The sequence below is a fragment of the Herpailurus yagouaroundi genome, unplaced genomic scaffold (genome assembly GCF_014898765.1).
Source record: "Herpailurus yagouaroundi ecotype Mexico unplaced genomic scaffold, PumYag 28, whole genome shotgun sequence".
NCBI classification, from domain to species: Eukaryota; Metazoa; Chordata; class Mammalia; order Carnivora; family Felidae; genus Herpailurus; species Herpailurus yagouaroundi.
Genome location: NW_024412376.1, coordinates 49,296,357 through 49,324,339, shown reverse-complemented (window position 1 = coordinate 49,324,339; position 27,983 = coordinate 49,296,357). Strand labels below are relative to the sequence as shown.

The following is a 27,983-nucleotide window of genomic DNA, read 5'->3' as shown; positions in this document are numbered from 1 at the left end:
AGCTCTCGCCGGCCGGCGGCAGACCGAGCTGCTGCTCCCTGAGCTGCCGTAGTTCCCGCGTCTCCCTCCCCGGGCTTGTCTGCTCAGCACTGCCCTCAGGCCTGGGCTGGGCGACTAGGAGCCTGGGAGCATCCGCTCAGAAGGTCCCCGAGAGTCTGCTCGTTTCGCCCGCCTCGGCCTCGGCCAGGCTCCGCTCCTCCCGCGCGCGAGGGGCCTCGGCGGTTGTGGCGGCGGCGCCCGGCATGTATCAGAGCCCGCGGCGGCTCTGCTCCGCCCTGCTGCAGAGGGACGCGTCCGGCCTGCGCCGCCTGCCCACCCCCGGGCTGCGCCGCCAGTCGCCTCCGCCGGCGGCAGCCCCCCGGCCCGCGTCCCCCCGGCTCCTGGCGGCGGCCTCAGCAGCCTCGGGCGCCGCGAGGTCGTGTTCCCGAACAGGTGAGTGCGCGGTACCGGGCGGAGAACCCCGCGGCTGCCGACCCGCGGCTGCCGACCCGCGGCCGCCTCCTGGGGACGGCGCGGAATGAATGGGAAGCCCGGGGCTGCCAGGGTGTGGGGGTCTGGCCGGGAAGCCGGCCCTCCTCTCCCCGAACAGACGACTCTTCCCGTTTTCCGCTTTCCCCTTGCCCTTCCTATCCTGGGGTTTGCGTCCAGTAAGAACTGGAACACCTTTCAGGGTCCCGTTTGATCCTTGGATGCGGTGCCTTTGGTATTTCTCGCTCTTAACGCTAAATCTGCCCCTTCCGAGGATGCAAATTAACTTGTGTCTGTTTTACTTCCTATTGCGCTAATTAAGCAAATTTTGTGCAAAAAAAAAAAAAAAAAGCCATCGAAAGTGGTATTTTTTTTATCATGGATCTTGCATGATTTAGATGTTATGAATTTCTTTAAAGTTATGCTGACTACATGATAACACACATTGACTGGTTTTACATTTACGTATTTGGATTTTTCCGGAGTCTTCCACTCTTACTACTTAGGTCAATCTGTGTGTACTGTATACCTGGGTTAAGATCTTGTAAAGGCGATGCCTTCGTTTGTCAAGAGCCAATGTGATACATCACATACATACCCTGGACTTTACCTTTTTTGCCACCTCCGTTTCTGCCTGAGGACACATTGCTGAGGCTAAAAATTACGTACAAAGTAATGATACTGTTTTAAATAAGAATGAAGGTTCTCTTTCAAATCTGGCAATTACTACATCACACTAAAAAGTGTATCTTGGCCATGCTCAAGTTAGGTTATTGCTGTTTAAGACCTTTGTATAGCCATCCTAGGTTATAAATACATTTTCCTCAGAAAGTTTTGGATTGATTTAAGAACTGAGCAGTAGAAAAAATATGTTTAATGGGACTTTCTTTTATTAATGAAAGTGATAATCTAAAATCTAAACGTGATTGAAGCCAAGACTTTAAACTCTTCGGGGTTCCTAGGTGGCTCTGTAGGTTAAGCCTCTGACTTCAGTTTAGGTCATGCATGATCTGTTTCTTGAGTTCGAGCCCTGCTTGGGACTCTGCTGACAGCTAGGAGCCAGGAGCCTGCTTGGGATTCTGTCTCCCTCTCTCTGCCCATCCCCCACTTGCACTCTGTCTCTCTCAAAAAACAAATAAACGTTAAAAAAAAAAAAGACTTTAAACTCTTCTCAGATTATTAGCAGATGTTTAGGCTGAGATGTACCTTTAAAAATAGGATGCTAAACTGGTTACTTTAGACTCAACTCCATATTATTCTTTACAAAGGGTGAACTTGACAGTCCTATTCAGCTTTTTTGGTTTTTTGTTTTTTATAGTGTGATGAACATGTCGATCACATGAAATTCACAGGGTTTCTTTTTTCTTTTTTTTTTTTTTTTTTTTTTTTGCCCCAGCTCTGTAGGAATTTGGCACATTGTGTGAAAATAGCTGTTAGGATGGGTGCCACCTAATAACTGTTAGTGTTTTTTCTTGCTGGAAATTTTCAAGAGGAATGTTGTTTGGTTTGAAGAAGAAGAGGTAAAAGAGAAAGCCAGTTAGTGTCTTCTCCAGAACCAGCTCAGATCTCAAAGTCCCTTAGGCAGAGTTTGTCCGTAGTTACATCTTGGGAATACAGATAGCTTGTGTGATACAGATAGCTGTGGTGTTGGCTGAGGAAAAAAGGTCAGGTTAGAGTATTTGGAACATTAGGCTTTTGATACAGGTATTTAATGAACTTTTTAAAAAGTCTCTGAAACCCCCTAGTTTTACAAATAAAGAAACTGAAAGGTTTTAGGATGCTTATGATATCATAGACAGTTACTAGAAATCTAGGCAGTTTTCCTTTTGCATGCAGTTTTAGCTTCAGCTACTTGTTAGAGAAGAAATGTGAATACATTCATTTACTCAATTGCTGGATCACTCATTCATTCAGGAAGTCTTTGCAGAATGCCTTACACACACTGTAGGTGCTTTATTACAGGAAGTAAAAGAATGTGAGCCTTAGTCGGCCTTTATAGAGTTTACTGCCTAATAAGAGAGAAGAACTTACAAAAAGAAATAACTGTTGAATGAAATGAAACACCTTTTATTCTCTTACAGTTAGAGGTTTGCTCATGACACAAGGGTGCCAGAGATGGGGAGGTCCCTTTCAGCAAAGGTGATCTTTTTAGCCTTCAAGAAGTAATTGGTATTTGAGCTGGGCCTTGAAGCATGGTTAAGATTGAAAGAAATTAAATCCTTTTATTTGGGAAAAGGCAGGAACAAAAAGGGAAAAGCATGAAGGATGGAAGCAGCTGGCAGGGTGAGAGAAGAAACCCCCAGTAAAATGTTTTCCAAAGAGCCCCAGAACCAGCATTCAGTGCTTTTAAAAATGGCAGACTAATGGATCCTACTAGAGACCTATTAAAAGAATTGGTTCCACATTACTTAACAGATTCCACATTACTTAACAAGCTAACAATAAGAATAAACCTCCCCATTATTCTTCCATGCCCCAAGGTTTAGACATCTGGCAAGAGAAGCCCTCAGGTAGCTGAAAGCTACTCTTCCCTCCAGAGAGTCTCTTGTCGAGGCTTGGGGGTAGGTGATGAGTCCCACCCCTTGACTCCATTTGATAATCGTTTCCTTCCTAACGTAGGTCCCTTGGCAGTCCCATCAGAGGTCACTAGAAAGACGAGTACAGTCATCACATCCTAGGTTATTAGAATTTAAAGGGGAACTTGGAAACAACTTCAGTGTTTTGCTGTCTTTTCTCACACAAGGACAGCACCCCCATAAAGAAGCAGCAATTGCCACAGTTACTGTACTGGATGAAATGCAATCGGGAGTCATCTGTGGGTTTATAAGTGCTGTCTTCCAGATCCCTCCTCCTCAGATAATTAAGAGTTTGGCTGAATGACTGTAAGCCACCCCTGGAACATGTTGCTTTTTTTCTTGGGACAATTTTAAAAGCAAATACCAGCTCATTTCAGGAGGTGGCTTTATTTAGTATGTCCCTTAACTCTGTGAGTAAGCTGTTGATGAGAGAGAAGAAATGGGAAAGCTTGTAATTATCAAGTTCCTACAGAATAAATTGCTTTCCTTGTGGGAGAACTAAGGTATCATTTTCCTGTAGCATTCAGTGCTAATAGTTTAAATAGTGAGCTATTGGGGGTGTTTGAGTTAATAACCATAGCTCCAGAATCACATTCAACACATTTACGTATGAACCTTTGCAAAGCATTTAATCTTGCTTACTGTCTCAACACTGGACTTGACCTAGAAAAAATAAAGAAGATAAATTGACATCATTCAGTCCACAAGTTTTATTGAATACAGTATACTTAAAAGGCCAAATATTGTATCACATGACTAATTGTGTCAGGAATTGAGAAGAAAGAGAAATCAGTGTGGCTGGATTTGTTGGGAAGCGAAGTGCTTTTGAATAGGTGAAAGGAGGGTACATCCCTGGAAGGGAGCACAGTGATGACAGGCAGGGCGAAAAGACCACATGAGAAGGTGGTCAGTATGGAAGCAGTGATGAATGAATACCATCAGAAAAGATGTACTTCTAGAATCTGGGACAGTTGTTAAAAGACAGATTTCTTGTCTTTCACCTATGTACTTGAATCATTTCCTCCTAGGAGAAGCCTGGTGTGTGTGTGTGTGTGTGTGTGTGTGTGCGCATTTTGAGAGAGAGAGAATACCCCTGGTGTGTGTGTGTGTGTGTGTGTGTGTGTGTGTGTGTGTGTGTGTGTGTATTCATTTTGCGAGAGAGAGAATATCCCAAGCAGGCTCCACACTGTCAGCACGGAGCTCAAACACGTGGGGCTCAAACCCACGAACTGCCAGATCATGACCTGACCCAAAATCAAGAGTCGGGACGCTTGGAGGCTTACCCGACTGAGCCACCTAAGCACCCCAAGTTGTAGATTTAACAAGTGCCCCAGATGATTCTTTCTGGAAAACTTGGCAAGTATTTTATAAGCTCCACTCCTCCTTTCAAAAGTACTTATTTCTGGAAAATTTGAGAAACCTGGGAGAGGATTCTGGAGGAGTGTTAGGATCTTTGAACTTGGGCTCCAAGGCAATTTAGGAGGCCTCTGAGTAAGAACATTTACCTGAACAAAAAGCAGGCTTTAAGAAAGGGAAGGAGGGGCGCCTGGGTGGCTCAGTCAGTTAAGTGTCTGACTTTGGCTCAGGTCATGATCTCACAGTTCATGAGTTTGGGCTTGCGTTGGGCTCTGTGCTGACAGCTCAGAGTCTGGGGCCTGCTTCGGATTCTGTGTCTCCCTCTCTCTCTGCACCCCCACCCCCACTCACGCTCTGGCTCTCTCTCAAAAAATAAACAAACATTAAAAAATTTTTAAAAAAAGGAAAGAATTGGTGTATTTAAGAAAATTCAGTGAGGAAAAATTTGAGACTGTCATTGTAATGGAAGTGTAGTAGTGTGGATAAATGTAGTATCATGTAGATTTCAATGATGTTTACTAATGAATAAATGAGGCGATTTCCAAATTTTTTTGGAAGGAGGAGGAAGAAAAGAGGAAGTGTCTATATTTTCTTAAATTCTTTTTTTTTTAAGGTTTACTTATTTTTGAGAGTGGGGGGAGGGGCAGAGAGAAAGAGACACAGAATCTAAAGCTCCAGGCTCTGAACTATGCTCGCCGCAGGCTCGAACTCATGAATGTAAGATCGTGACCTGAGCCAAAGTCGGCCGCTTAACCAATTGAGCCACCTGGGCACCCCTATATTTGCTTAAATTCTTTTTTTTTTAACGTTTATTTATATTTGGGAGACAGAGAGCAGGGGAGGAACAGAGAGAGGGGGAGACACAGAATCCGAAACAGGCTCCAGGCTCTGAGCTGTCAGCACAGAGCCTGACACGGGACTCGAACCCACGAACCGTGAGATCATGACCTGAGCTGAAGTTAGTCACTCAACCGACTGAGCCACCCAGGCGCCCCATTTGCTTAAATTCTAATCAGGATTTATATACTTGAAAATGGTTATCATGCTTGAATAAATACTGAGAAATTCAAGGATAATGTGCATGGGTGTTTGGCTCTGTACTAAACTCAATTGGGGGCGCCTGGGTGGCTCAGTCGGTTAAGCGTCCGACTTCAACTCAGGTCACAATCTTGCAGTCCGTGAGTTCGAGCCCCGCGTCGGGCTCTGTGCTGATGGCTCGAAGCCTGGAGCCTGCTTCAGATTCTGTGTCTTCCTCTTTCTCTGCCCCTCCCCCGTTCATGCTCTCTCTCTGTCTCAAAAATAAATAAACGTTTAAAAAATTAAAAAAAAAAATAAACTCAATTGTACTTTCATGAAAAGCAGCCAAAATATTTTGAATTTATTGTTATTCCTAGAATAGGTGAAAAACAGCCTTCCCACAGGAAGGAGTAATACCTCAAGTGGATGATTTTAGCTGGTGTCAAAGCAACACTTAACATACCGGTTACCAAGAATTCAGTATCTGTTGTGGGCAGGAGTGCTCAGGGGAAAGAGGGATAAAGAAAATTACTACTTTGAATGTCTCCCCAGAAATACTTTTTTCTCCTTTCAGTATCAAAAAATGCCTGGGGGAGGGGTGGGGCACCTGGGTGGCTCAGTCAGTTAAGCTTCTGACTTCCCTCCAGGTCATGATTTCAAGGTTCATGGGATGGAGCCCTGTGTTTGGCTCCATGCTAACAGTGTGGAGCCTGCTTGGGACTCTCTCTGCCCTTCCCCCAGTTGTGCTTTCTCTCAAATAAATTGATTTTTAAAAATACCTGGGCCCACTCAGATCTTCTGAATTTTAACTCATGGGGCCTGAGCATCCGATGATTCTGATGCATAGCCCAGGCGGAGAGCCTCTTACCACACAGATTTGTTTTACTGCCAGTGAGGAGATTTGTTTTACTAAATGCATAGCAGCCTGCTAGAAATTTCTTACCAGTGCATTGATTCTTATGCCTCCAAAAGTTAGATTCTGCTGTTAGATGATGAGGGACTGTGCAGAGAAGAAAAATTTAAAACCTTTTTTGTTCCATCTTCAGAATCAGAGTAGTGTGGGAAGTCCAGGAAAGTAAAAGTTACAGTGCAGCAGAAGTACAGTAAAGAATTGTTTCCACAGGATGTCCAGAGAGTTCCTCACACTTGCCCTGCCTGTTCCCACTATCTTCCTGCTCCCAGCTCTTTGCGCTTCCGGTCCTTGGGCAGGTCATTGCTAGTCTGCAGGCACACTTGTGACTCTGAGTGTCTCGTGCAGTACAGGGTACACAGTAAAGTACTTTGCAGATTCTAAAGATACCTGGAATATAATAGTTTTGTATTTCCTTTTTATGTTTTGCTGTCATGAATGTTAGCCATCATCCAGGGACTACTGAAAGAAGTTTATCTTTCAAGTCTTTATAGGTCAGATAGGTGTCCTGAGACGTATTCTGGAATTGGTTTCTCTTTCAGGTACTTTGTTCTGAATTTTATTTAGAAAAAAAAGTCATGATGAATTTTTAAATTAAGTCTTTAGAAAATTACTGGAATAACGCATGCCCGTTAATAAAAATCTTCTATCCTCAAAACTTTAAATGTCTTTATGAGTATTATTTCCAGAAACTTACAGGATTTTTCTTACGCTTTGTGTTCCAAAATTCCATCAGGAAAAATGTCCCAGCATTGGGCAAGCCCATTTAATCTAAAGCCATACCTTTCTTTAGTACAGGAAAACTTTGTTATTTTTTGGATTATTTTATCAACTCTGTCATCTACTCTCATGTTCTTAAACTCCCGTTAGACAGATTATTGACCATGTGGATCTATCCTGTGTCTCTTCTGTCATTTTTAAATGTCTTTATCTCATCCATTTTGTCAGTTTTTCTGACTATTTCTGTTTTGCAGTCATTTAAAATTTCTAGGGGAACATGGGTGGCTCAGTCAATTAAGCATCGCTCTTGATATTGGCTCAGGTTGTGATCTCACGCTTTGAGATCAAGCCCCACATTGGGCTCTGTGCTGATAGCACAGAGCCTGCTTGGAATTCTCTCTCTCGCTCTCACTCTCGCTCTCAAATAAATAAACTTAAAAAAAAAATTTCTAGACATTTTCTAGTTCTCTGTGGCTTTTTTTCATAGAAGCTTGTTTTGTGTCCATAATACTCTCCTGTAGTTTTAAATATATGTAGATATGTAAACCTGGTTCTCCACGGGCCTCCCCTAAGGGGGAGAACAGTTTACACGGTTCTGTAAGTAGAATGTTATGTGGTGGTTGGACAGGCAGGTTTCCCAAAGCAGGTTGGAGACCTCTATCTACCTTTGCCAAAGCTAGGAAGGCTTCTTTCTGTGTTCACTAATCTGTTTAACTCCTCACCCTACTTTTAAAAGTATTCTTTTTTTTTTTTAATTTTATTTTTAATTTTTAAAAATTTACATCCAAATTAGCATATAGTGCAACAGTGATTTCAGGAGTAGATTCCTTAGTGCCCCTTACCCATTTAGCCCATCCCCCCTCCACAACCCCTCCAGTAACCTTCAGTTTGTTCTCCATATTTATGAGTCTCTTCTGTTTTGTCCCCCTCCCTGTTTTTATATTATTTTATATTATTTCCCTTCCCTTATGTTCATCTGTTTTGTCTCTTAAAGTCCTCATATCAGTGAAGTCATATGATTTTTGTCTTTTCTCTGACTAATTTCACTAAACATAATACCCTACAGTTCCATCCACGTAGTTGCACATGCAAGATTTCATTCTTTTTGATTGCCGAGAAATAGGCCATTGTATATATGTATATATACCACATTTTCTGTATCCATTCATCCATCGATGGACCTTTGGGCTCTTTCCATACTTTGGCTATTGTTGATAGTGCTGCTGTAAACATGGGGGTGCATGTGTCCCTTCGAAACAGCACACCTGTATCCCATGGATAAATGCCTAGTAGTGCAATTGCTGGGTCGTAGGGTAGTTCTATTTTTAGTTTTTTTGAGGAACCTCCATACTGTTTTCCATAGTGGCTGCACCAGCTTGCATTCCCATAAAAATATTCTTGAGGTCAGAGTTAGACCTTGATCTGGTCTACTTTTCTTTTTTTTTTTTTTTTTTTCTTTTTTTCAAGTTTTTATTTTTAGTAATCTATACACCCAGCATAGGGCTCAAACTCATGACCCTGAGATCAAGAGTCTCATGCTCTTCTGACTGAGCCAGCCAGGGGCTCCTGGTCTACTTTCCTTTTAGATCTGTCATCCTTGGGAGCCCTTCCAAGGCACATCTCCCCCTTTTCTTTGAAGCTGTTCTCTGGTTCTGTCTCACAGGCAGAAACCACCCTTGCTTCTGGAGAAGACAGGGGATGTGGGGGAATTAGCACAGCTGTTTCAAAAGCCATTCTTGAATGAATTACCCTAACAGTTGCCCCTCAGCTTCTCCTGCCCTTTATCTTTGTTGACTCCACTTGGAGTTTCTTCAAAGCTCCCTTGGCAAGAACCATATTTAATGCACCTTTGGTAACTTGTACTACATTTTCCTCCCCTCTGGTTTCTCTGTTAATGCAAATCTGTTTCTGTCTTCCTGGAATTCCTCCAAATTCTTGGTCCACTGATGGCATCCTTTCTTGTCTTCCCATATTATCGTTTCATTCTTTTTAAAAATTTGAATACACTTAGTTTATTCCTGAAAGCTCTTAATGAAGGAGAGGGTAAATGTATCTTGTACTTCATGCCCAGTGACCTATTGAGTGTATTAACATATCAATTCCTATTATATATATTTTTAATTATTTGTTTCAATTCCCACTTGAAAATTGAGTGGTATGAATAGAGATTTTAAAGCCACTTACAGTTTCAGTTCAAATGGTGAAAGATCATTCTTTTCCTACATGTACCTTTAACTATTCAAGCAAGGCCATGGAAATTTATATGTGCAAATTGTTTTCCCCTATTTGAAGCGACTGAAAATCGTTCATTGGTTTTGTGAAATGTATACAAACTAGCTATACAATTGCATTTCAATAGAATCTAGAACAGGGGTCTGCAAACCTTTTCTGTAAAGAGCCAGGTAGGAAATACCTTAGGCCTTGTGGGCCATATGTCAGTGTCACAACTATGCCACTCTACCATCGTGGTGTGGAAGCAGCCATAGACAGGACATGAACTTTACTAATTGGACACCGAAATTTGAATTCATACGGTCTTCCCATGTCATGAACTATTATTATTTTTTTTCAAACATTAAAAAAATGAAAGACCACAGGCAGCACAAAACCAGGGTGCCAGCTAGATTTGGCTCATGGACTGTAGTTTGTGGACTCCTGGTCACAAGGGAAAATGTCTGTACTGTCAGCAGATTTTTCCTTTTAGCTTTCACGTTTCCATTCATAACTGTAAAAATGCACTATTTGGGGGGCAACATGTAGTAACACAGACTTCATGTCTTAGTGGGGAGCAGTTCCACCACATTCTGTTAGTTTTTCTACCTTTTCACGTTTCACTTTGAGCTAGAAAAAGCCCAGTTTGTGGAAATGGTTGGTCAGCCAGCTTCACAGTTGAGCACCAATTAAAATGGTCAACCTAAGCTCTTACTGTGGAGAGATTTCTTCCGTGGTGAGGTTTTCTAGATGAATCTGGCATGGCTGAAGGTGTGGCGGAGCCCGGAAAACGTTTTGGCGTTCTTGTATAGCCTGCTGCCTCGAGAGGAAAGGTCGTTCGGATTGTCCCACTGTGTCTAGGTGCTGGTATTTTTAGACGCGTTCGGTTGAGAGTCCCGACCTTCACTTGTGTCTCTAGCACTGCCGTGCAGGCTGTTACACTGCTTTGTACACCGTGTGCCATGCCAGCGCGTGTGCCGTGGTGGCAGTGACGTTGGCAGATGGAGCAGGTGGAATTCGACCTCTGTTTATTCCCGTGTGTGCCCTGGCAGAGGCACCGTTGCAGTTGTCCTGGCTGTCTGTGCTGTCGGAGATGCTGATGAGCAAGAGTCCAAGGTGCAAGGAACTTTCTCCGGAGCCAGACCTCTCAGTAATTGTGCAATCTTAAAAAAACTGTGTCTTCATGTCGTAACCTCAGTATCTGTTTTTGTGAAATGGTGAATACAGTACCTCCTTTGCCAGATTGTTGGAAAGAGTAATGAAAACACACGGAAGCAGTATGGCGTATGCCAGGCTTTCAAAAGTGAACAGCCTTCCCTTTAAACCCGGAAAGTGAGCTTCACTACGTAGAATAGCTAACCTTTAACTGACCAGTTAGGATGTATATCTGGTTTAACTCAGTCCTCATAGGAACACAGTGAAGTACATTAGAGTGATGCCCAGATGAAGAAACTGAGGCGCAAAATGGTGGCTAACTTGGTCAGGGTCCTATTAGTAAAAGGAGAAACTGGGATTTGAAGCGAGGCAGCCTAACTTGAGTCCCCGCGTTCACGACTGTTTTTGCCTCTGCTAAACGATAGCCTGGCCTTACTGAGAAAAGTTGAAGCTTTGGCCACAGGGGTTTCACGTGAGAACATACCTGATTGCCGAGTGCTCCAGGCATGCCTGTCACATTCAGTCAGGAGTGCTCAACAACAGAAATTTGAAGACTGGACGTTGGCTAAAATACTTAACCCTCACCGGAAAGTCATCTCTTCCTAAATTGGCACTTAGAATCCAGCCCCTAGGATCCAGGATTTAATGTACTACACGTCCACACTCCTACACAAAACTTGAAGGCGGTTATGTGTGTTTACCAGGTCGACCTGCTGATCACCACAGAGAGAGGGTCCCAACTACAGTCTCACAAAACTCTAGAAAGATAGTTACATTTCATAGTGACTCAGGACAAGTCACTTAAGCTTATGAACTTTAGTGTCCTCATCTATGAAAGAGCCAAGGAATTTTTGAGAGGGTAACGGATCACAAGTAAAAGTGCTCAGTATACCATAAAACGCCCTACCAGTGTAAGGCAGTTCTTCGTCAGTGTTTGACAGAATTCCTTGGGGCTTTGCTGTCTCTTGGCATCTTTTCTATTGTATGTATGTATGTATGTATGTATGTATGTATGTATGTATGTATGTGTTTATTTGGTTAGTTACCCCAAGAAGCCTAATGAAAATTAGCTACTGAACAAGGGAAGTAAATTTTCTGAGGTTTCAACACATGGCCAGCAGATGGCAGCATAGGATTGCTGTTTCCATGATGGCTTCCTGTGACGTTGGTCGTTTACAGTTTGTGTATGCTCTGCTCTTTGAGGTTTCCTTGGGCCCAGGGTTGGTGAGCTCCAGCAGCTTCCCAGGTGTGTATGCAGATTATCCTGGTTTTTGTTTAGTTTTTGGCGTTTAATCAGCATTTTCTGGCCAAGCCACAGTTTCAGGAGACTAAACTTGTGAGAGAAATTATTCACAGACTGATTTGGGCAAGCTCCAGAGTATGCAACTGCTGGGTAACTAGAGAAACATTATGTGGAGAGATGTCTTTCTGTTGTGATTTCTAAGTGCTGTTAGGACTGCCTGGAATGTTAGGCCCAGTCAGTTTGGGTCTAACTGTTAGGATTCTCATCCAGCATTCTGATTATGGTGTGAAGGTGTTTCATTAAGTCTTGATCACTTCCCTCTGATGGTTGGCACTCAGGAACTTATACTGTAGTCTGCCTGTTGCTTTAGAAGTATCTATAATTGGTGATATGAAGAGTAAACTTGCATTCTGTATTTTAGTGATTAGCTCACTTTTGCCTTGTTTTCTAGGAAAGGGATGACTAAATGGGTATTTCAGAAACCTAAATCTGAATTATTTGGCAACTCTTTAAAGGCTATTATGAGGGAGGGAAGAATTATTTGTTCCTATTAAGTAAAATACCAGTGAGGTATTTATGCAAGGAGTGAAGATACCCAGTTCCAAATGTATATGGAAATACGCTTTTAGAAAAAGAAAAAGGCAGGAATAGTATTGCTAAATCATAACTAGTCATAAGAAATCTGTTTTGATCTGCCTATGGCCTGTATAAATTATATAATGTGTATCACACTGAGGATGATGGCTGATACTTTTTCTAGTAAAATGCCTGGCGGGGGTGGGGAAGGGGGAACAAATACAATATGGGGTCAAATCAAAAATACCAATCTCCAGGGGCGCTTGGGTGGCTCAGTCAGTCAAGCATCTGACTCTTGAGTTCAGCTCAGGTCGTGATCTCACACACGCTTCGTGAGTTCTAGCCCTTCATGGGGCTCTGCACTGGCAGCACAGAGCCTGCTTGAAATTCTCTCTCTCTCTCTCTCTCTCTCTCTCTCTGCCCCTTCCCTGCTCATGCTCACTCTCTCTCAAAATAAATAAACATTCAAAATAAAAAAAAGGTGACTTCCTTGTACTGAGAAGAACTTAAAAGAAAAAACTTACCTACAAGCCAGTATGAGTGCCAAATAAAGCTTAGCGCAGAAGTTTTTGTCAATATTTCATACATTTCAGTATCTTCAGGGACGAATTATTTATACTGTCTCACCTGAGGAAATTGGCTTTGGATGTTGAGCATCCTGAACCTTTGAAGATCTTTTTAAAGTGCCACATAGCAACCCCTATTATGGCATAAGACTTAAACTAGGATGACTTAAAATCTTGAAATTGGACATGTATTTATGTATGGAAAGAAATTTTGTTTTAATTCTCCAAAAGAACAAAATGAATGCTATTTTTAAAAAACAGGTGAGAAACAATGAGAATTGATACCAAGTCATTTCCTCATTGTAAAAAGGGCATAATAAGAGTCCCTACATCCTAGGATTGTTATGAGAGTTAATTGAAAATGCAGTTAGAGCAAGCAGAATTTGTAAATGGTGTAAGGTTTGTTTGTTTATTTTTAAGTTTATTTTGAGAGAGCGAGAGTGAGTGCATGTGCACACAAGTTGGGGAGGGGCAGAGAGGGAGGGAGAGAGAATCCCAGGCAGGATCCACACTGTCAGTGTAGAGCCGGATGCAGGACTCAAACTCGGGAACCATGAGATCATGACCTGAGCTGGATTGGGATGCTTAACCCACTGAGCCACCCAGGTGCTCCTGGGTTTTCTTTGTTTTTGTTTGTTTTTTAAGTTTATATATTTTGAGAGAGTGAGAGAGAGAAGTAGAGAGAGAATCGCATGACGTGGGGCTCCATCTTAGAAACCGTGAGATCATGACCTGAGCAGAAATCAACAGTTGGACGTTTAACTGACCGAGCCACGCAGACACCCCAGAATTTGTAAATGGTGCCTGTTAAGTATTCAGTAATCCTTAGTGGTCACTGGCATCATTTTTAGGATGGGGAGAAAGAAAGGTGCCCAATAATCTTTAGTTTTCTTATGTTTTCAAATTTTTATAGCCTTACTACCTTGTAGTCCTTCTGTGGGTCTAAGTCTTGGCTGGCACTGTGTTTTAAGTGCAAAAATAGTATGTGAAGTGTTGTTTTGGGTTTTTCCCCCTGGTGCATAATGAACAGGTTTTCTTAAAGCATGGGGGCGGGGCCCCGGGGCAGAAAGAGCTGCCATATGTGAAGTCTTTATGTCTTCACTTTTCGTTATTAATTCCCTAGCTTGGGATTTTGCACTTACTTTGACATGTCTGTATGTTACCAGAAAGTTTTGGGAAATACAGCCTTAAGAAATAACTAAGTAAGCTCATATGTTCTTGGGACTAGGAACAGAAAAGAAAAACCGAACACATGGGAAAAAATGAGTTGGGACTTCCCCAAATCCCTCTTTTCTTTCTGTCTCATGACTTTTTGAGAAGAATATTTTTGAAGTATAGAAAATCTAGGTTGGATACCAGAAATATAAAGACAGACGTCAGGGAAGATTATCCATAATTTGGGGTAATTGAAGTCTCTGGAGCAGCACGGAGACAACTTTACAGCAGTGACTTCCTAGCTTTTGTGACCATATGTGCTACCAGTTTAAAACAGTTTAAAACATGGGGCGCCTGGGTGGCTCAGTCGGTTAAACGTCCGACTTCAGCTCAGGTCACGATCTCGCAGTCCGTGAGTTCGAGCCCCGCGTCAGGCTCTGGGCTGATGGCTCGGAGCCTGGAGCCTGTTTCCGATTCTGTGTCTCCCTCTCTCTCTGCCCCTCCCCCGTTCATGCTCTGTCTCTCTCTGTCCCAAAAATAAATAAAACGTTGAAAAAAAAAATTTTTTTTTAATAAATAAACGTTAAAAAAATTTTTTTAAACAAACAAAAAAAACAGTTTAAAACAAATTTAGTTATGTGCTCTGTGTTTGTATGAATTGTATACATGTCTGCTTTCAACCTCTTATATTGTCTTTAAAAAACATATTTTTAATGTTTAATTTTGAGAGAGGGCACAGGTTGGGGAGGAGCAGAGAGAGAGAGGGAGACAGGATCTGAAGCAGGCTCCGCACTGACAGCAGAGAGCCCAATGAGGGACTGGAACTCACGAACAGTGAGGTCATGACCTGAGCTGAAGTGGTATGCTTAACCAACTGAGCCACCCAGGCGCCTGCCTCTCTCTCTCTCTCCCTCTCTCCCTCTCTCTCTCTCTCCCTCTCTCCCTCTCTCCCTCTCTCCCTCTCTCTTTCTCTCTCTCTCTTTCTCTCTCTCTTTCTCTCTCTCTCTCGAGCAGAGAGAGATTATATTTTATAAGAGATGTTTTAGACTTATATCTTTATTTTTATCCTTACAATAATCCTGGACATATAAAGATATATAATGCATGTTTTTAGAATGCATAAAAGCAGGTTGATGGCAGAGATAACTCAGTTGTTAGATAATGGCATACAGCAAGTGGAAAATCAGAATCCTACACATATCTATAATTATTTCTGTATCTGTACATCTTATGTGTATGGCAAGCGAAACATGAATTCATCCTGATGTCTCTGACCACATGATTCATTCTAGCCTTTTTTGCTCTTTAACTTAATTTCAGTCTCTGTGAGAAATAGGGTTCCCATCGTCCACTACCCCTTTACTTGTTCAACACCAATATATATGAAGCAGTTTTGAGATTAACACCTACTACACCCGTGAGAAACTTTACTAACTAGAATACTGTTCCTTTAGTCTTGAGCCATGTGGTTTCCCATTAAACAGTGTTTTCCAAAATTACTCAGATCAACAGCTCCCTTTTTACTGAACCCCTTCTGTGAGATTGCCATACATTTATTTGTAAAAAGTTAGATTCATTTGTCAAAGTCTGCATTCCTTCTTGAGATCGTTCCACCTCCTGGTTGATATTTTAAATTTGTACACATTAAAATTTGACAGACAGTTGTTTGGATTTTGACAAATGCATAGGATCGTGTCTCTACCACTCTAGGACTGTGCAGATTGGTTCCATCACCCCAAATATTCCCCTAGTCAGCCACCGCTTCCCCCCTCCATCCCCTGGCAACTACTAATCTATAGTTTTGCCTTTTCAAAAATGGCATGTGAACACAGTCACATAATAGGTAAGTTTTAGGATCTGGCCTCTTTCACTTCCAGAATGCAATTGAGATCCATCCGTGTTGCAAGGCTGACTCTTGCAAATCGACAGCTTGATCCTTTTCACGGCTGGATACTGTGTTATTCAGTTGTTTATCCATTCCCATGGTGAAGGGCATCTTAGTTGCTTCCAGTTTGGGATGATTATTAATAAAACTGCTTAACATTTGGGTGTGTATTTTTCTGCAGGAACAGAAGTTCAATTCACTTAGCTAAAGTACCTAGGGGCACGAGTTATGGGCCATATGTAAGTCTAGGCTTTATAAAAACCTGCCAGACTGTCTTCTAGAGGGGCTGTACGTGGGAAGCAATAAATGGCAGTTTGTGAAAATTGGTGTCATTTCTTATTTAAATATTTGATAGACTCACCAGGGAGGCCAACAGGGCCTGAGCTTGATAATTTGATATCCTTGCTGCCCTAGTTGAACTACTCGCATCGAGCTTGAGGGGCAGCGGGGACTAGCCCTGGTGCAGGGTTTGGTAGCTTTCATGAACAGAAGCTTCTGTTTGTTGTATGCCTTTGGTCTGTATCCAGAGCATTGACATAGTTAGTTTTGACAGTTCTGTTCAGGTTTATAGTGCTTTTGGGGGAGAGAGGCTATGTGGGCTTCTTCATGCCTGTCATGTCCAAAGTCTCCTGCTTCAGCGTTTTTCCCTCTGGTACCCGCTCCCCCCCCCCCCCCCATTAGCAAACTAAACATGTATAATAGCCTCCAAAAATTCTCTAGCCTCCATCTCTAGCCACTACATTTCTCTCTCTTTCAGGGCAAAATTTCCTCAAAATATGTCTGTACTCTCTCCTGTTTCCTTTTTTCCCCACAACTCCACCAAAAATTGGAAATGGCTATTGTTAAAGTCACTGAAGTTTTCCATGTTGCTAAATCCAGATGGTCTCAGTCTTTGTTTTGCTTGAACTGTCAGTAGCATTTGGCACAAGAGGGAACTACTTCATGGGGGAAACACTTTCTATGCTTTGTTTCCAGGAAGATTCCAGAATAGGATCCCCTTATTCTACTTCTCTGGCTTGTCATCCTCAGATTTTCACCACATCTTCCCTGGTTTGCCGCAGAGCTCAATCCTTTGGCCTGTTTTCTCTCTACACTCACTTTAGTCTCAAGGGTCCACTAACTTCTAAACGTTTATTTCCAGTGTGTACCTCTCTCCTGAACCCTAGTCGTATCTAATTGCTAAACTCCTATTTTCTGCAAACCCCATCAAATCTTCCTAGCTAGTATTGGAAACCTCCTTTCTGGTTGCTCTGCTGGCAATGCTCAGGACCTTTTTGACCACTCTTCTCTCTCAGACCACATCCAGCTTATCACCAAAACTTATTGGCTCCAATTTTAGTATTCATAATCCAGCCACTTTAACTGCTGTCACTCACTGGTCTAAGCTACGACACTGACACTGTCTTTCGCCTGGATGATTGTAATTGTCCTCTGATGGCTTTTTCTGTCTGCCCTTACTTCCCTACGGTGTAGTGTATTTTTAAGACATCAGCCAGTGAGATTTTTTTTTATTGTAAATCAGATTCTTATTCCTGCTTAACATTTTCAAGTGGCTTCCCCTCTCAGATAAAGGCTCAAGTCCTTAGAATGGCCTACAGTGCCCTGTATAATCTGCTCCCCTGTCCTCACTGCTTCACTTAGCTCTTTATTCATTCTGTGTATCATTTCAGTGCCTTGCTGTTTATCAACCCTGCCAAGCGTGGTCCTTTCTCAGGACTTGTATTTGCTGTTCCCTCTGCCCAGAATGTTTGTTCTCCCATTGGATCTCCATAAGACTTAATGAATTTATTGCCTTACCATCTTCACCTCTCTGCTCAAATTCCATCCTTTAGTGAGACCTCCTTGAGCATCCCACATGGATTAGCAGCTCCCCACTTGCTAGCATTCCCTATCTCCCTTTCTTCATTTTTTTCTCCATAGCCGTTTTCACCAGATGACCATCCCCTTGTATTTCCCCACTACAGCAGAAGCTCCATGAAGACAGATTTTAGTCAGTTCACTGGTCTGTCTCCAGTGGGCTAGTGTCCAGTATGTGTGTGTTTGAGAGAGTGAAGCAGGACTTTATGGTGGCTACCTGTGATGGGCCAAGTGTTTTAGTCAGCAATTAGAGCTCCATAATTTAAGTCTTTTTCTGGTTATTGTTATCCATTCTGATTATTTTAACCCTTATTAAACCCTAGCCCATTCCGCATAGTAAGTACTCAGTTTTTCTCTCATTAGTTCATGTGTATTAATCTTTCCCCAAACACTTGTTAATTTCTTGAGAGAAAAGATCAACACACATCTTCTTGGTATGAGTGCCCATCCCCAAACTCAGGGAATAGGGAAATAAGAATGTAAAATTAATGTACTATCAACAGATTATCCCTGAGGACTGAGAGATTAGATTAAGAAGATGAGAGTTTTGGGGTGCCTGGGTGACTCACTTGGTTGAGTGCCCGCCTTTGGCTCAGGTCGTTATCTTGCAGTTTGTGAGTTTGAGCCCCGCGTGGGGCTCGATGCTGTCTGTCCCCCCCCCCCTTTCTCTCTCCCTCTCTCTCTCTCTCTCTCTCCCTCCCCCGCTCATGCTCTCTCCCTCTAAAATGAACATTAAAAAAAAAAGTTTTCTCCAAGACCACACCCAAGAGACTAAAAGATTAAATTGTGTAGTGTACAGTGAAGCCATAGACTGACGCCCTCCTCCAAGAGTGGGTAGACCTCAGAGACATCTTTCAGCATCATCTGTTCTCTCTTCTAGTTCAGGCTCCCTGTGCAACACGTTGGTTGATTGATTAGTCAGCTTCCCAGGTACTTTACCATTAGAAGGCATGTGCTGGGTCACTGTTACTATAGAACTTGGTATTCACGTTTGCATCAGTCCATCTTAGGGACCATCTTTCAGTTTCCTTTAAGATCCAAGGAGCAGAGACAAGACTATAATAATACTCCCTAGCAATTTCCCTCTACCTAGAATCTTCACAGTTTAGCCTAATGACATCTTTTGCAGCTAAATGAATCCACAGTGAAAGAGCAAGAGGTCTACGCTAGTAAAACTTCTTTAAAGGCTTATTTTCAGTGCATTCCATACCCAGGTACAGTTGACTCTTGAACAACACAGGGGGTTTAAGAGTACCGACCCCCTGCACAGTTAAAAATGTGCATGTAAAAAAAATTTGCATGTGACTTTTGACTCCCCAAAACTTTACTAATAGCCTACTGTTGACAGGAAGCCTTCCTGCTAATGTAAACAGCCGATTAGCACATATTTTGTCTGTTAAATGTATTATATGCTGTATTCATACAGGAAAGCAAGCTAGAGAAAAGAACATGTTAAGAAAATCATAAGAAAGAGAAAATACATTTAGAGTGCTGTACTGTGAAAAATCCACATATAATTGAATCACATGTTCCACCTGTGTTGTTCAGGGTCAGCTGTTCTGTTAATATGTGAAATCGTCCATTCTGGGCCTCAAATATGAGAGGAATAAAAGTCATTCTGAATGGTACATGCGAGTTTTCTCAAGAGAAATATGTGTGTCTCTGGTACAAGTAATAGAAATGTTATTTTGAGGTTGCCACCAGTTCTAACCTTGATTCATTTTCCAAAAAAAATCTCGAGAAAATGAGGATCCTTTGACAGGCCCTCATTTGAAAGCTGGGTAAGCAGGTATAGAGAGCTGGGCACAGTTAAACAGTGACGGAACCAGGAGCGGAATTGGTGTGTTGAAATCTGTCCCGTTCAGGCCTTAGTACTTGGCTGTGCCACAAGGCGTCCTTCATTGTGTTTGCTGTAAAGCTTTGTCTTTCGAGGGCAGATTTAATTTTTGAAAACCACTGAAAGACTTTGAGAGGCTGAGTCAACAGATAGGTGATCAGATTTAATAATTGCAATTAGTCCAAAATGGGTTGGCTTTAACGAGAGTATTTTCCTTGAGTGTTGTGGCTAAAAGTCTATAAATGCATTTTCAAAACTAAACCAAAAGACAACAGAGAATGATGGAATTAGAATATCCATTTGCTTTGTTTCACACCTACACAACAGTCTCACAATAATAACAATACAAACACTACCACTACTAATTATGATCTCTGAAAACAATTTACAGGTTTTTAAATTTTATCGTATTTTGATTTTAGTAATCTGTGCACCCAGTATGGGGCTCATACCCATGACCTCGAGATCAATTGCGTGCTCTTCCTACTGAGCCAGCCAGGCACCCCAGTTTAAAATTTTTAAATTGAATATATATTTTTAAATATTTATTCTTGAGAGAGAGAGAGAGAGAGAAAGACAGAAAGAATCCCAAGCAAGCTCCACACTGTCCGTGTAGAGCCCAACGCGGGACTTGAACTCATGAACCACAAGATCATGACCTAAACCGAAATTGAGTCAGACGCTTGACCCACTGAGCCACCCAGATGCCCCTAGAATATATTAAAAAAAAAAAAAAAAATTAAATAAATATATTTTCATCATTGTGGTCCCTACTCCCTGCCCCCTTTCTCAGCTGTATTAAGTCTTTGTAAGTTCATTGTGGGATCACATAGCCGTTATATATTGTACTCTCTCAACCTTATTTAGATTTGATTTTCTAAGTAGCAGTATATTTAATGCTTACCACCCATCTTATATCAAAGTCCTACCATTTTGGTCTGAAGTCAGTGCTCTAGTTCCAGAGGTGGCAAAATTTTTCTGAAGAGGGCTGGGTAGTAAACATCTAGGCTTTGAGAGCCAAAAGTGATCCTATTCCATATTGTGTGTGTGTCTGTGTATGTTTTTAACAACCTTTAAAACCATTCTTAGCTGGAGGACTGTGCAAAAGTACCTCTGGCTGGTTTGTCAGCCCCGCTCATTTGCTCAGGAAGGGCTGATGGAGTCCGTCAATATTCCCATGTTGCTAGATATAAATTCCTTGCACACATGTAGATGAGCCATATATATAAAGTTTGAGTTATATATTTCAAATATGCAACTTCATTTTCTTCTGGCATAAAACATTGCAATTGAAGTCTGATGATACTCTTAATTTACTTTCCTTACCAGTTAACTCGATGTTTTTGCCTAGATGCCCAAGGGATTTTCTTTTTCTTTACAGTCCAGTTGGTGTTGCTCATTCTGGGTTGATATTCTCAGGTATGTGATGTGTTTTTCAATATGTAGTTTCAAATATTGTTTTTTTTAAGGTTTTTTTTTTTTTTTTTTTTTTTTTAGAATAACAAAGAGAAGGTAGACCTTTATGCATGTAATGTTTAAGTATATCCATGATACGTCTTTTTTTAAGCTCATATAGTTTTTTCTTTTAAACCATTTTATTTATTTCCAGCTTAATTGAGGTATAATTAACAAATAAAGTAGTATATATTTAAGGTATATACCACATGATGTTTTGGTATACGAATACACTGTGAAATAGTTACCTCAACCAAGCTAATTAACACATCTGTCACCTCACAGTTACCTTGTGTGTGTGTGTTGAGATCACTGAAGGTCTGTCTACTCTCTTAGAAGATTTCAAGTATACAGTACAGTAGTATTAACTATAGTTACCATCCTGAAATTACCTCTCCAGAACTTAATTCAACCCTCCATGATTTGTACTCTCAAAAGTTTTCTTGATTTATAGTTTTCAGTATTTGTTTCATTTCCTTGCATTGGTTTTCCTGCTACAAGAATTCCTTTTACCCATATGTTGGATCATCTTTGCTTAAGGCTAAGCACAAAACTGTGTCTTTGCTTAAAATAAGCACATAATATTTGCCACTATCTCTCAAATGATCTTTTTTTTTTTTTTAATTACTGATTCTTGCCTCATTTCTGAGTTTCTTAATTCTGATTTAGGCTGTACTATCATTTTCTTAATGACGTTTAGCTCATTTGCATTTGTAGTGAGATACAGTTTTGATTTGCTTTCTGGGCATGTTTTTCTGGTTTGCATTCATTGTCTGAAAATGGATGTTACTCTCTTTATGTGAAGGTGTTTCTAACTTTTTAAAAAGAAATGTGGTTCAAGATGGTTTTTCTGGCTTCACATAACTCCTCCGACCCTAGACTCCTGTTGGACACTATTACTCTCTTTTTCGTGTTCATTTTTGCACACTTGTTTTTTTTTATCACAGTAACCACCCCAAAACTCAGCCTGACAAATGAAACTAAGCTACATCAGGCTAGTAGTTTGCTTAGAGCCTGACACATGTCAAATATTGCTGTACATTTCAAATTTAAAATACCCCGTGGTAACCTGGGAGTTTGTTGTGGTGCTCTGTGACATTGCGGTCTACAGTTCGGGTGGTGCTACTCTTCTGGAGACTACACTTGAAAAACCAGTAAGACCTTTCACTTCTTTTTTCTTAAAAACTAGAAGTACAGAAGAAAGATTTTCAAAGTTGTACTACCAGCCCAGAAGAAAATCTCTTCCTTTGGACCCATGCATTCAGATAGGCAAGCAAATTGACAAAAATATTTTAATATATTCAAATCAAGCACTTTGGAGACAGGTGTGTGCATGTGTTTGCGCATGTATGTGTGAGAGAGAACAGGCTTGCTTAAATGTATGATGTGTTTGTTTCTTTGCCTTTATTTAGTTTTCTTGCTGGGGGAAAAAAAAACTACGTTGAGTTGATGAAAAGGAACAATAGAGAGCATGCTTGCATGCTTATTGACCTTGATGTTTAAGGACATTTGGTGGTAAATATTTGAATTTGCCTTTGTGTCTTGTGACAGTGAATATGATTGCTGGTTTCAGGTGCAGTCAGTCAGCCTGCCAGATAATGTATTTTATAAGAAAACTGTGTCTTTTTTTTTTTTTTTAAGTTTATTTATTTTTGAGAGAGAGAGAGAGAGACAGAGCACAAGCAGGGGAGGTGCAGAGAGGGAGACACTGAATCTGCAGCAGGTCCAGGCTCCGAGCACAGAGCCCGAGGCGGGGCTCGAATTCAGGAACCGTGAGAGCATGACCTGAGCTGAAGTCTGACACTCAACCTACTGAGCCACCCATGCACCCTAGAAAACTGTGTCTTTGAAGAGAAGGCAAGGATAATGGATGTGGTAGGGAAATCCAGATTCGTCCATACCAACATTCATCATACACAGAATCTTGAAGGTTGTTCCAAGTAAAATTGACCCTAATTTATGCTTAACTGAACAGAATAAAAGAGCCATCACCTGCTTACAAGTACGGTTTCCCTCATGCTAATTAGTGGGAGATTGTGCTGTCCTCTCCTTGGTGAATTATAATCTATCAGGATAAAAAGTGGAGCACTAGAAAATGTTTTCTGCTCCTCTCCACCCCATTTCTCCTCACAGGATCCCAGGAGATGTGGGCAACCTTCTCTTACCCCTTCTACCTACAACCCCTTTTCTAGATTCTTAAAAAATCTGGCAATTGATATTATAGACTAATATTGCTCAGCGACGTCCAGAGCCTACAGAAAGCCAGAGCCCTGATGTATAGTAGACACCTAAGAGAAACGGATATGGATTTAACCCAACTGTTACGTTCCGTAACGGAGGGATCTATATAGATGAGGTGTCCACAGCAACAGCTTGCTATAACCTAATCTCTTCCAGATTAACATGGGCTTTCTAACATCTGGCTTTTTCCAAACTGGCCTCCAAATTTTTAGTAAAATATTTAGAAAAAGGAATGTGAATTTTGTTGAGCCATGCTTTCATTAAGACCGGGTTTATAAATTATAAAGACAAATCCTAAATTAGAAGAGGCCATAAAGATGAAGATATTTCTCCCTTAAAAGAATTATCTTAGGTAATCAGAAACCGACTTTAACATTTGTATTTAAGTTACCTGTCCTAGTAGAAAGCTAGAACCTGGCAACTCCTTTAATCCACCTCTGTGGCAATGGCTTTCTGCATGAACATGGCAACATTGCCCTCTGTCGGGTTCTTGGCTTCTAGGGACGGTGAATGTTTTATCTTCTGGTTGAGCGGGGCGTGTGACTGTGCTCTCCTTCCCTGTAGTGTGCTCCATGGGACACGGCACGAGCAGGCTCTATAGTGCTCTCGCCAAGACACTGAACAGCAGCACTGCCTCCCAGCACCCGGAGTATTTGGTGTCACCTGATCCAGAACATCTGGAGCCCATTGATCCTAAAGAACTCCTTGAGGAATGCAGGGCTGTCCTGCACACTCGACCCCCCCGATTCCAGAGGGATTTTGTGGACCTGAGGACGGATCACCCCAGCAGCCACCCACCTATTAGGGTCATGCAGTGGAACATCCTTGCCCAAGGTATGCCTGATGCTTTTGTGCCTGAGCAGTTAAGTTTGCTGTGACTACCTTTCTGTTTCTGCGCATACCTAAAGCACTGATGTGTTACGTGGAGGGAAGAGGCGTGGGCAGATAGAGGTGTAGGAGGACGGGGTGACCAGGGCAGTATGAGGAGCTCCCAGACGGGGAGGGTAAGAAAGGGAGCCATCTGATTTTCACTAACAAATCCAGCAACTCAAGATTTATACCTTACCTTCCATGTTTGTAGGCTATCCAAATACAATGTCTGCTTCCTAGCACATCCATATTTAAAGGACCCTGTCTTTTATCATTCTCACACTTTCCGTTGCCTCCAACTTTCAGTCCACAGCACTAGGATAGCATTGGCAAGGCAGAAACTAAGTCTGCTGGATGGGTAACATATAGGACTTTTCTGCAGGGAATGGGGCCTCTGTGGGTGATGGTGAATCCGGATATTCTTTTTTTGTTTGTTTGTTTTTAATGTTTATTTTTGAGAGAGAGCACGCACAAGCAGGAGAAGGGCAGAGAGGAGGACAGAAGATCCAGAGTGGGTTTGGCACTGTCAGGGCTCAAACCCACGAACCGCGAGATCATGACCTGAGCCGAAGTCAGATGCTTAACCAACTGAGCCACCCAGGCTCCCCGAGTCTGGGTGTTCTTGAAGTTAGATTCCCACCCATATGCATCTGTAACCTGAGGCTAAGGAGATAATGCTTTAGTTCATTAAGAAATTACTTTGTTATGGCAGAAAGTCTGTCTTTCGTAGGTCTGCTGAATTTAAAAAAATGTGTCGGTCGGCTCTCTGTAGAATTGCCTTTCATGTTGCAGTTGAAATTTTAAGAAAAAGAAACAAAGGCAGCTTTTTTAAGAAGGGTGTATACCCTGACTTCCCAGTATTTGATTGGAAAAGCTGCCTATTTAAAATAGGTTCCATTCATTCCAAGTAGTGTCTGCATCAGTCCTTATGGTTCATTATAGTTAGTGTTAACGTATAGATGGGGTGCCTGGCTGGCTCAGCCACTAGAGCATGTGACTCCTGATCTTGGAGTTGTGAGTTTTAAGCCCATGTTGGGTATAAAGATTACTTAAAAATAAAATCTTCCTTAAAAAATTAGTGTACAGAGTTAAATATTTACTTCCTCTGACATAGGTTAGATCCCAGGGATTGTAAAGAACACTGTTTCAAGCTAAAACTTAAGATCTTATATCCTAGAATATAGTTACATGAAACAGTTTTGTTGTTTTGTTTTGTTTTGTTTTTTTTTTATTGTTTATTATTTTTGAGAGAGAGACTGAGAGCAAGCAGGGGAGGGGAGAAAGAGAGGGAGACACAGAATCGGAAGCAGACTCCAGGCTCTCAGCTCTCAGGACAGAGCCCAACGTGGGGCTCAAACTCACCGCGAGATCACGACCTGAGCTGTAGTCGGCTGCCCAACCAACTGAGACACCCAGGCACCCCTACATGAAACAGTTCTAATATGAAAGAAAAGAAATTGCTTGCCTCATTTGGATAGTAAGAGGTTATTTAGTTTGGTAGGTTAATGCGGATTAGACAGAGAAGAATCACCCAAAGCATCTGAAGTTGAGGAAGCGTTCTGAGGGTCTTGAGTACTGTCCGACCTAAGGAGACTTCCAGGTACTTAGAAGTCATGTGTCCTGTAGTAGCTGACAGCTGACTGGCTTTTTTATTTCAGCTCTTGGAGAAGGAAAAGACAACTTTGTGCAATGCCCTGTGGAAGCACTCAAGTGGGAAGAAAGGAAATGTCTCATCCTAGAAGAAATCCTGGCCTACCAGCCTGATATATTGTGCCTCCAAGAGGTGGACCATTATTTTGACACCTTCCAGCCACTCCTCAGTAGACTGGGCTATCAAGGCACATTTTTCCCCAAGCCCTGGTCACCTTGTCTAGATGTGGAACACAACAACGGACCAGATGGCTGTGCCTTGTTTTTTCTCCAGAACCGATTCAAGCTAGTCAATAGTGCCAATATCAGGCTGACGGCCATGACACTGAAAACCAATCAGGTGGCCATTGCACAGACCCTAGAGTGCAAGGAGTCCAGTAGACAGTTCTGTATCGCTGTCACTCACCTAAAAGCACGCACTGGCTGGGAACGATTTCGCTCAGCTCAGGGTTGTGACCTTCTCCAGAACCTCCAAAACATCACTCAAGGAGCCAAGATTCCCCTTATCGTCTGTGGGGACTTCAACGCAGAGCCAACAGAGGAGGTCTACAAACACTTTGCTTCCTCCAGCCTCAACCTGAACAGTGCCTACAAGCTGCTGAGTGCTGACGGGCAGTCAGAGCCCCCGTATACTACCTGGAAGATCCGGACCTCAGGGGAGTGCCGGCACACGCTGGATTATATCTGGTATTCTAAACACGCTCTGAGTGTGAGGTCAGCTCTTGATTTGCTCACCGAAGAACAGATTGGACCCAACCGGCTACCGTCTTTTAATTACCCTTCAGACCATCTGTCTCTAGTGTGTGACTTCAGCTTTAATGAGGAACCTGATGGACTTTTATAAATGCTCGTCTGTGTCTTTTTCATCACAAGAAGTCTTAACCAGGGATGTTTCAGGAAACTGAAATAGGATAAAAAGTTGCCTGAGGAAGGATTCCCAATTTCTTTTACATCATTTTCCGTGTTTCCAGCATGCCCTTGGGAACCCAGGAATCCCATTAGTCCACAAACCTTTTCCATTAAAACCTACAGCAAAAAAGGTGTTTGCACTCCAGTTTTGGCTTGTATTGTTTTCTTTCCCTTAGCATTACATTTTGATCATTTAAGGGTATTTCAATTAGGCTTGTTTTGTAGCTTTTTTCAGTTTAAGGATGCTATATAAAAACAGACTTGCTTGAGTCCTCCGTAGATAATAATAAGTATACAGGAGCAATTTCTCTAGATAGCATTTCAAGTTATTTATTTGTGGGATTTTAGAATGCCAACAAGATATGCATGGCAATATTTATTTTTTTATATCTTCATGTAAGATGAAGTAAATAAGAACATTATGAACATTTTAAACCCTTGCATACCATAAGTTATAGAGTAATTTATAGTGATTTTCTTAAATCTCTTAAGATATTTTTACTTCAGGTCTAACAGTAGCCGTGTACGAAGGGACTATTTAGCCTGAAGGCATTTTTTTGTTATTTAAGTGACAATATCAGGTTTCCTTGATGCATTCTTCATAAGTAATGCTTGCTCTGCCTCCATGTTCCCATAATTGTGTTTCTTAAAGAGATTCCCTGGTCAGTCAGTCTTCACTATTTAATCACTGTTTTGCATTTATCGTTTTCCATTGGAATGCTATGGTATATACTGGTGAAGTCACCCAGTGTCTATTTGTATTGGACTGTGCTTTTCACAATTAGGAACTGTTATGTGGCAATAGCTAAGAAAGTAAGTGGGACCTGCTTTTCAGAGACGGGAAAGTAGAAAGCCTATTAACGAAGCTGTCATTGAAATTTCCTAAGATAGCCAGGTGACTAGTTCAAAACGTCTAGAAAGAAGAGTATAAAAAGTCTGAAAGATAACCTGGAATTCTCTTCCATAGGAAATAAAAGTGGTAAAGATAACAGGCGAAGCCCCCTCCAAACAAAATCCCAACAAATAACCTATTGGTAATAAACTGGTAAATATTTTAACCCATGAGTTGTAAATATTTAAGAATAATAAATGGTCTTTTAAAGCTAGTGCTTTTAATATCTTGTCTTTTTAGTCCAAAAAAGAATCTGGGAGTAGATTTGATCTTTGAATACTGTTAACATGGTGACCGACAGTATCCATTTACCCACAGACCTTCATTTTCAAAGCAGACAAAGGTGGGTCTGTAGCTGCACATGAAAGGCATCTGTTCTGTGCTTATGTAGTATCTCTAGGCATCAAGGTTGGGAGTCCCCCAAAATGGTTCAC

At 41.7% G+C, this 27,983-nt stretch overlaps 1 protein-coding gene across 5 annotated transcripts; it reads left to right on the top strand.

Annotated features, from left to right (window-relative positions):
- NOCT (nocturnin) lies at window positions 1-27,763 on the top strand. 5 transcript variants are annotated; one of them, XM_040473836.1, is made up of 5 exons: window positions 354-432; window positions 20,914-20,951; window positions 22,177-22,312; window positions 23,793-24,062; window positions 25,757-27,763. In XM_040473836.1, the coding sequence occupies exons 4-5, from the start codon at window positions 23,801-23,803 to the stop codon at window positions 26,590-26,592; spliced, it is 1,098 nt and encodes a 365-aa protein (XP_040329770.1). In that variant the 5' UTR covers window positions 354-432; window positions 20,914-20,951; window positions 22,177-22,312; window positions 23,793-23,800; the 3' UTR covers window positions 26,593-27,763. The 5 variants fall into 5 exon arrangements, with proteins under 5 accessions (XP_040329752.1, XP_040329770.1, XP_040329782.1 ...); XM_040473848.1 differs by lacking the exon at window positions 22,177-22,312 and having other exon boundaries at window positions 355-432; XM_040473843.1 differs by lacking the exon at window positions 354-432 and having other exon boundaries at window positions 20,904-20,951.
- Window positions 27,764-27,983: the final 220 nt, after the last annotated feature.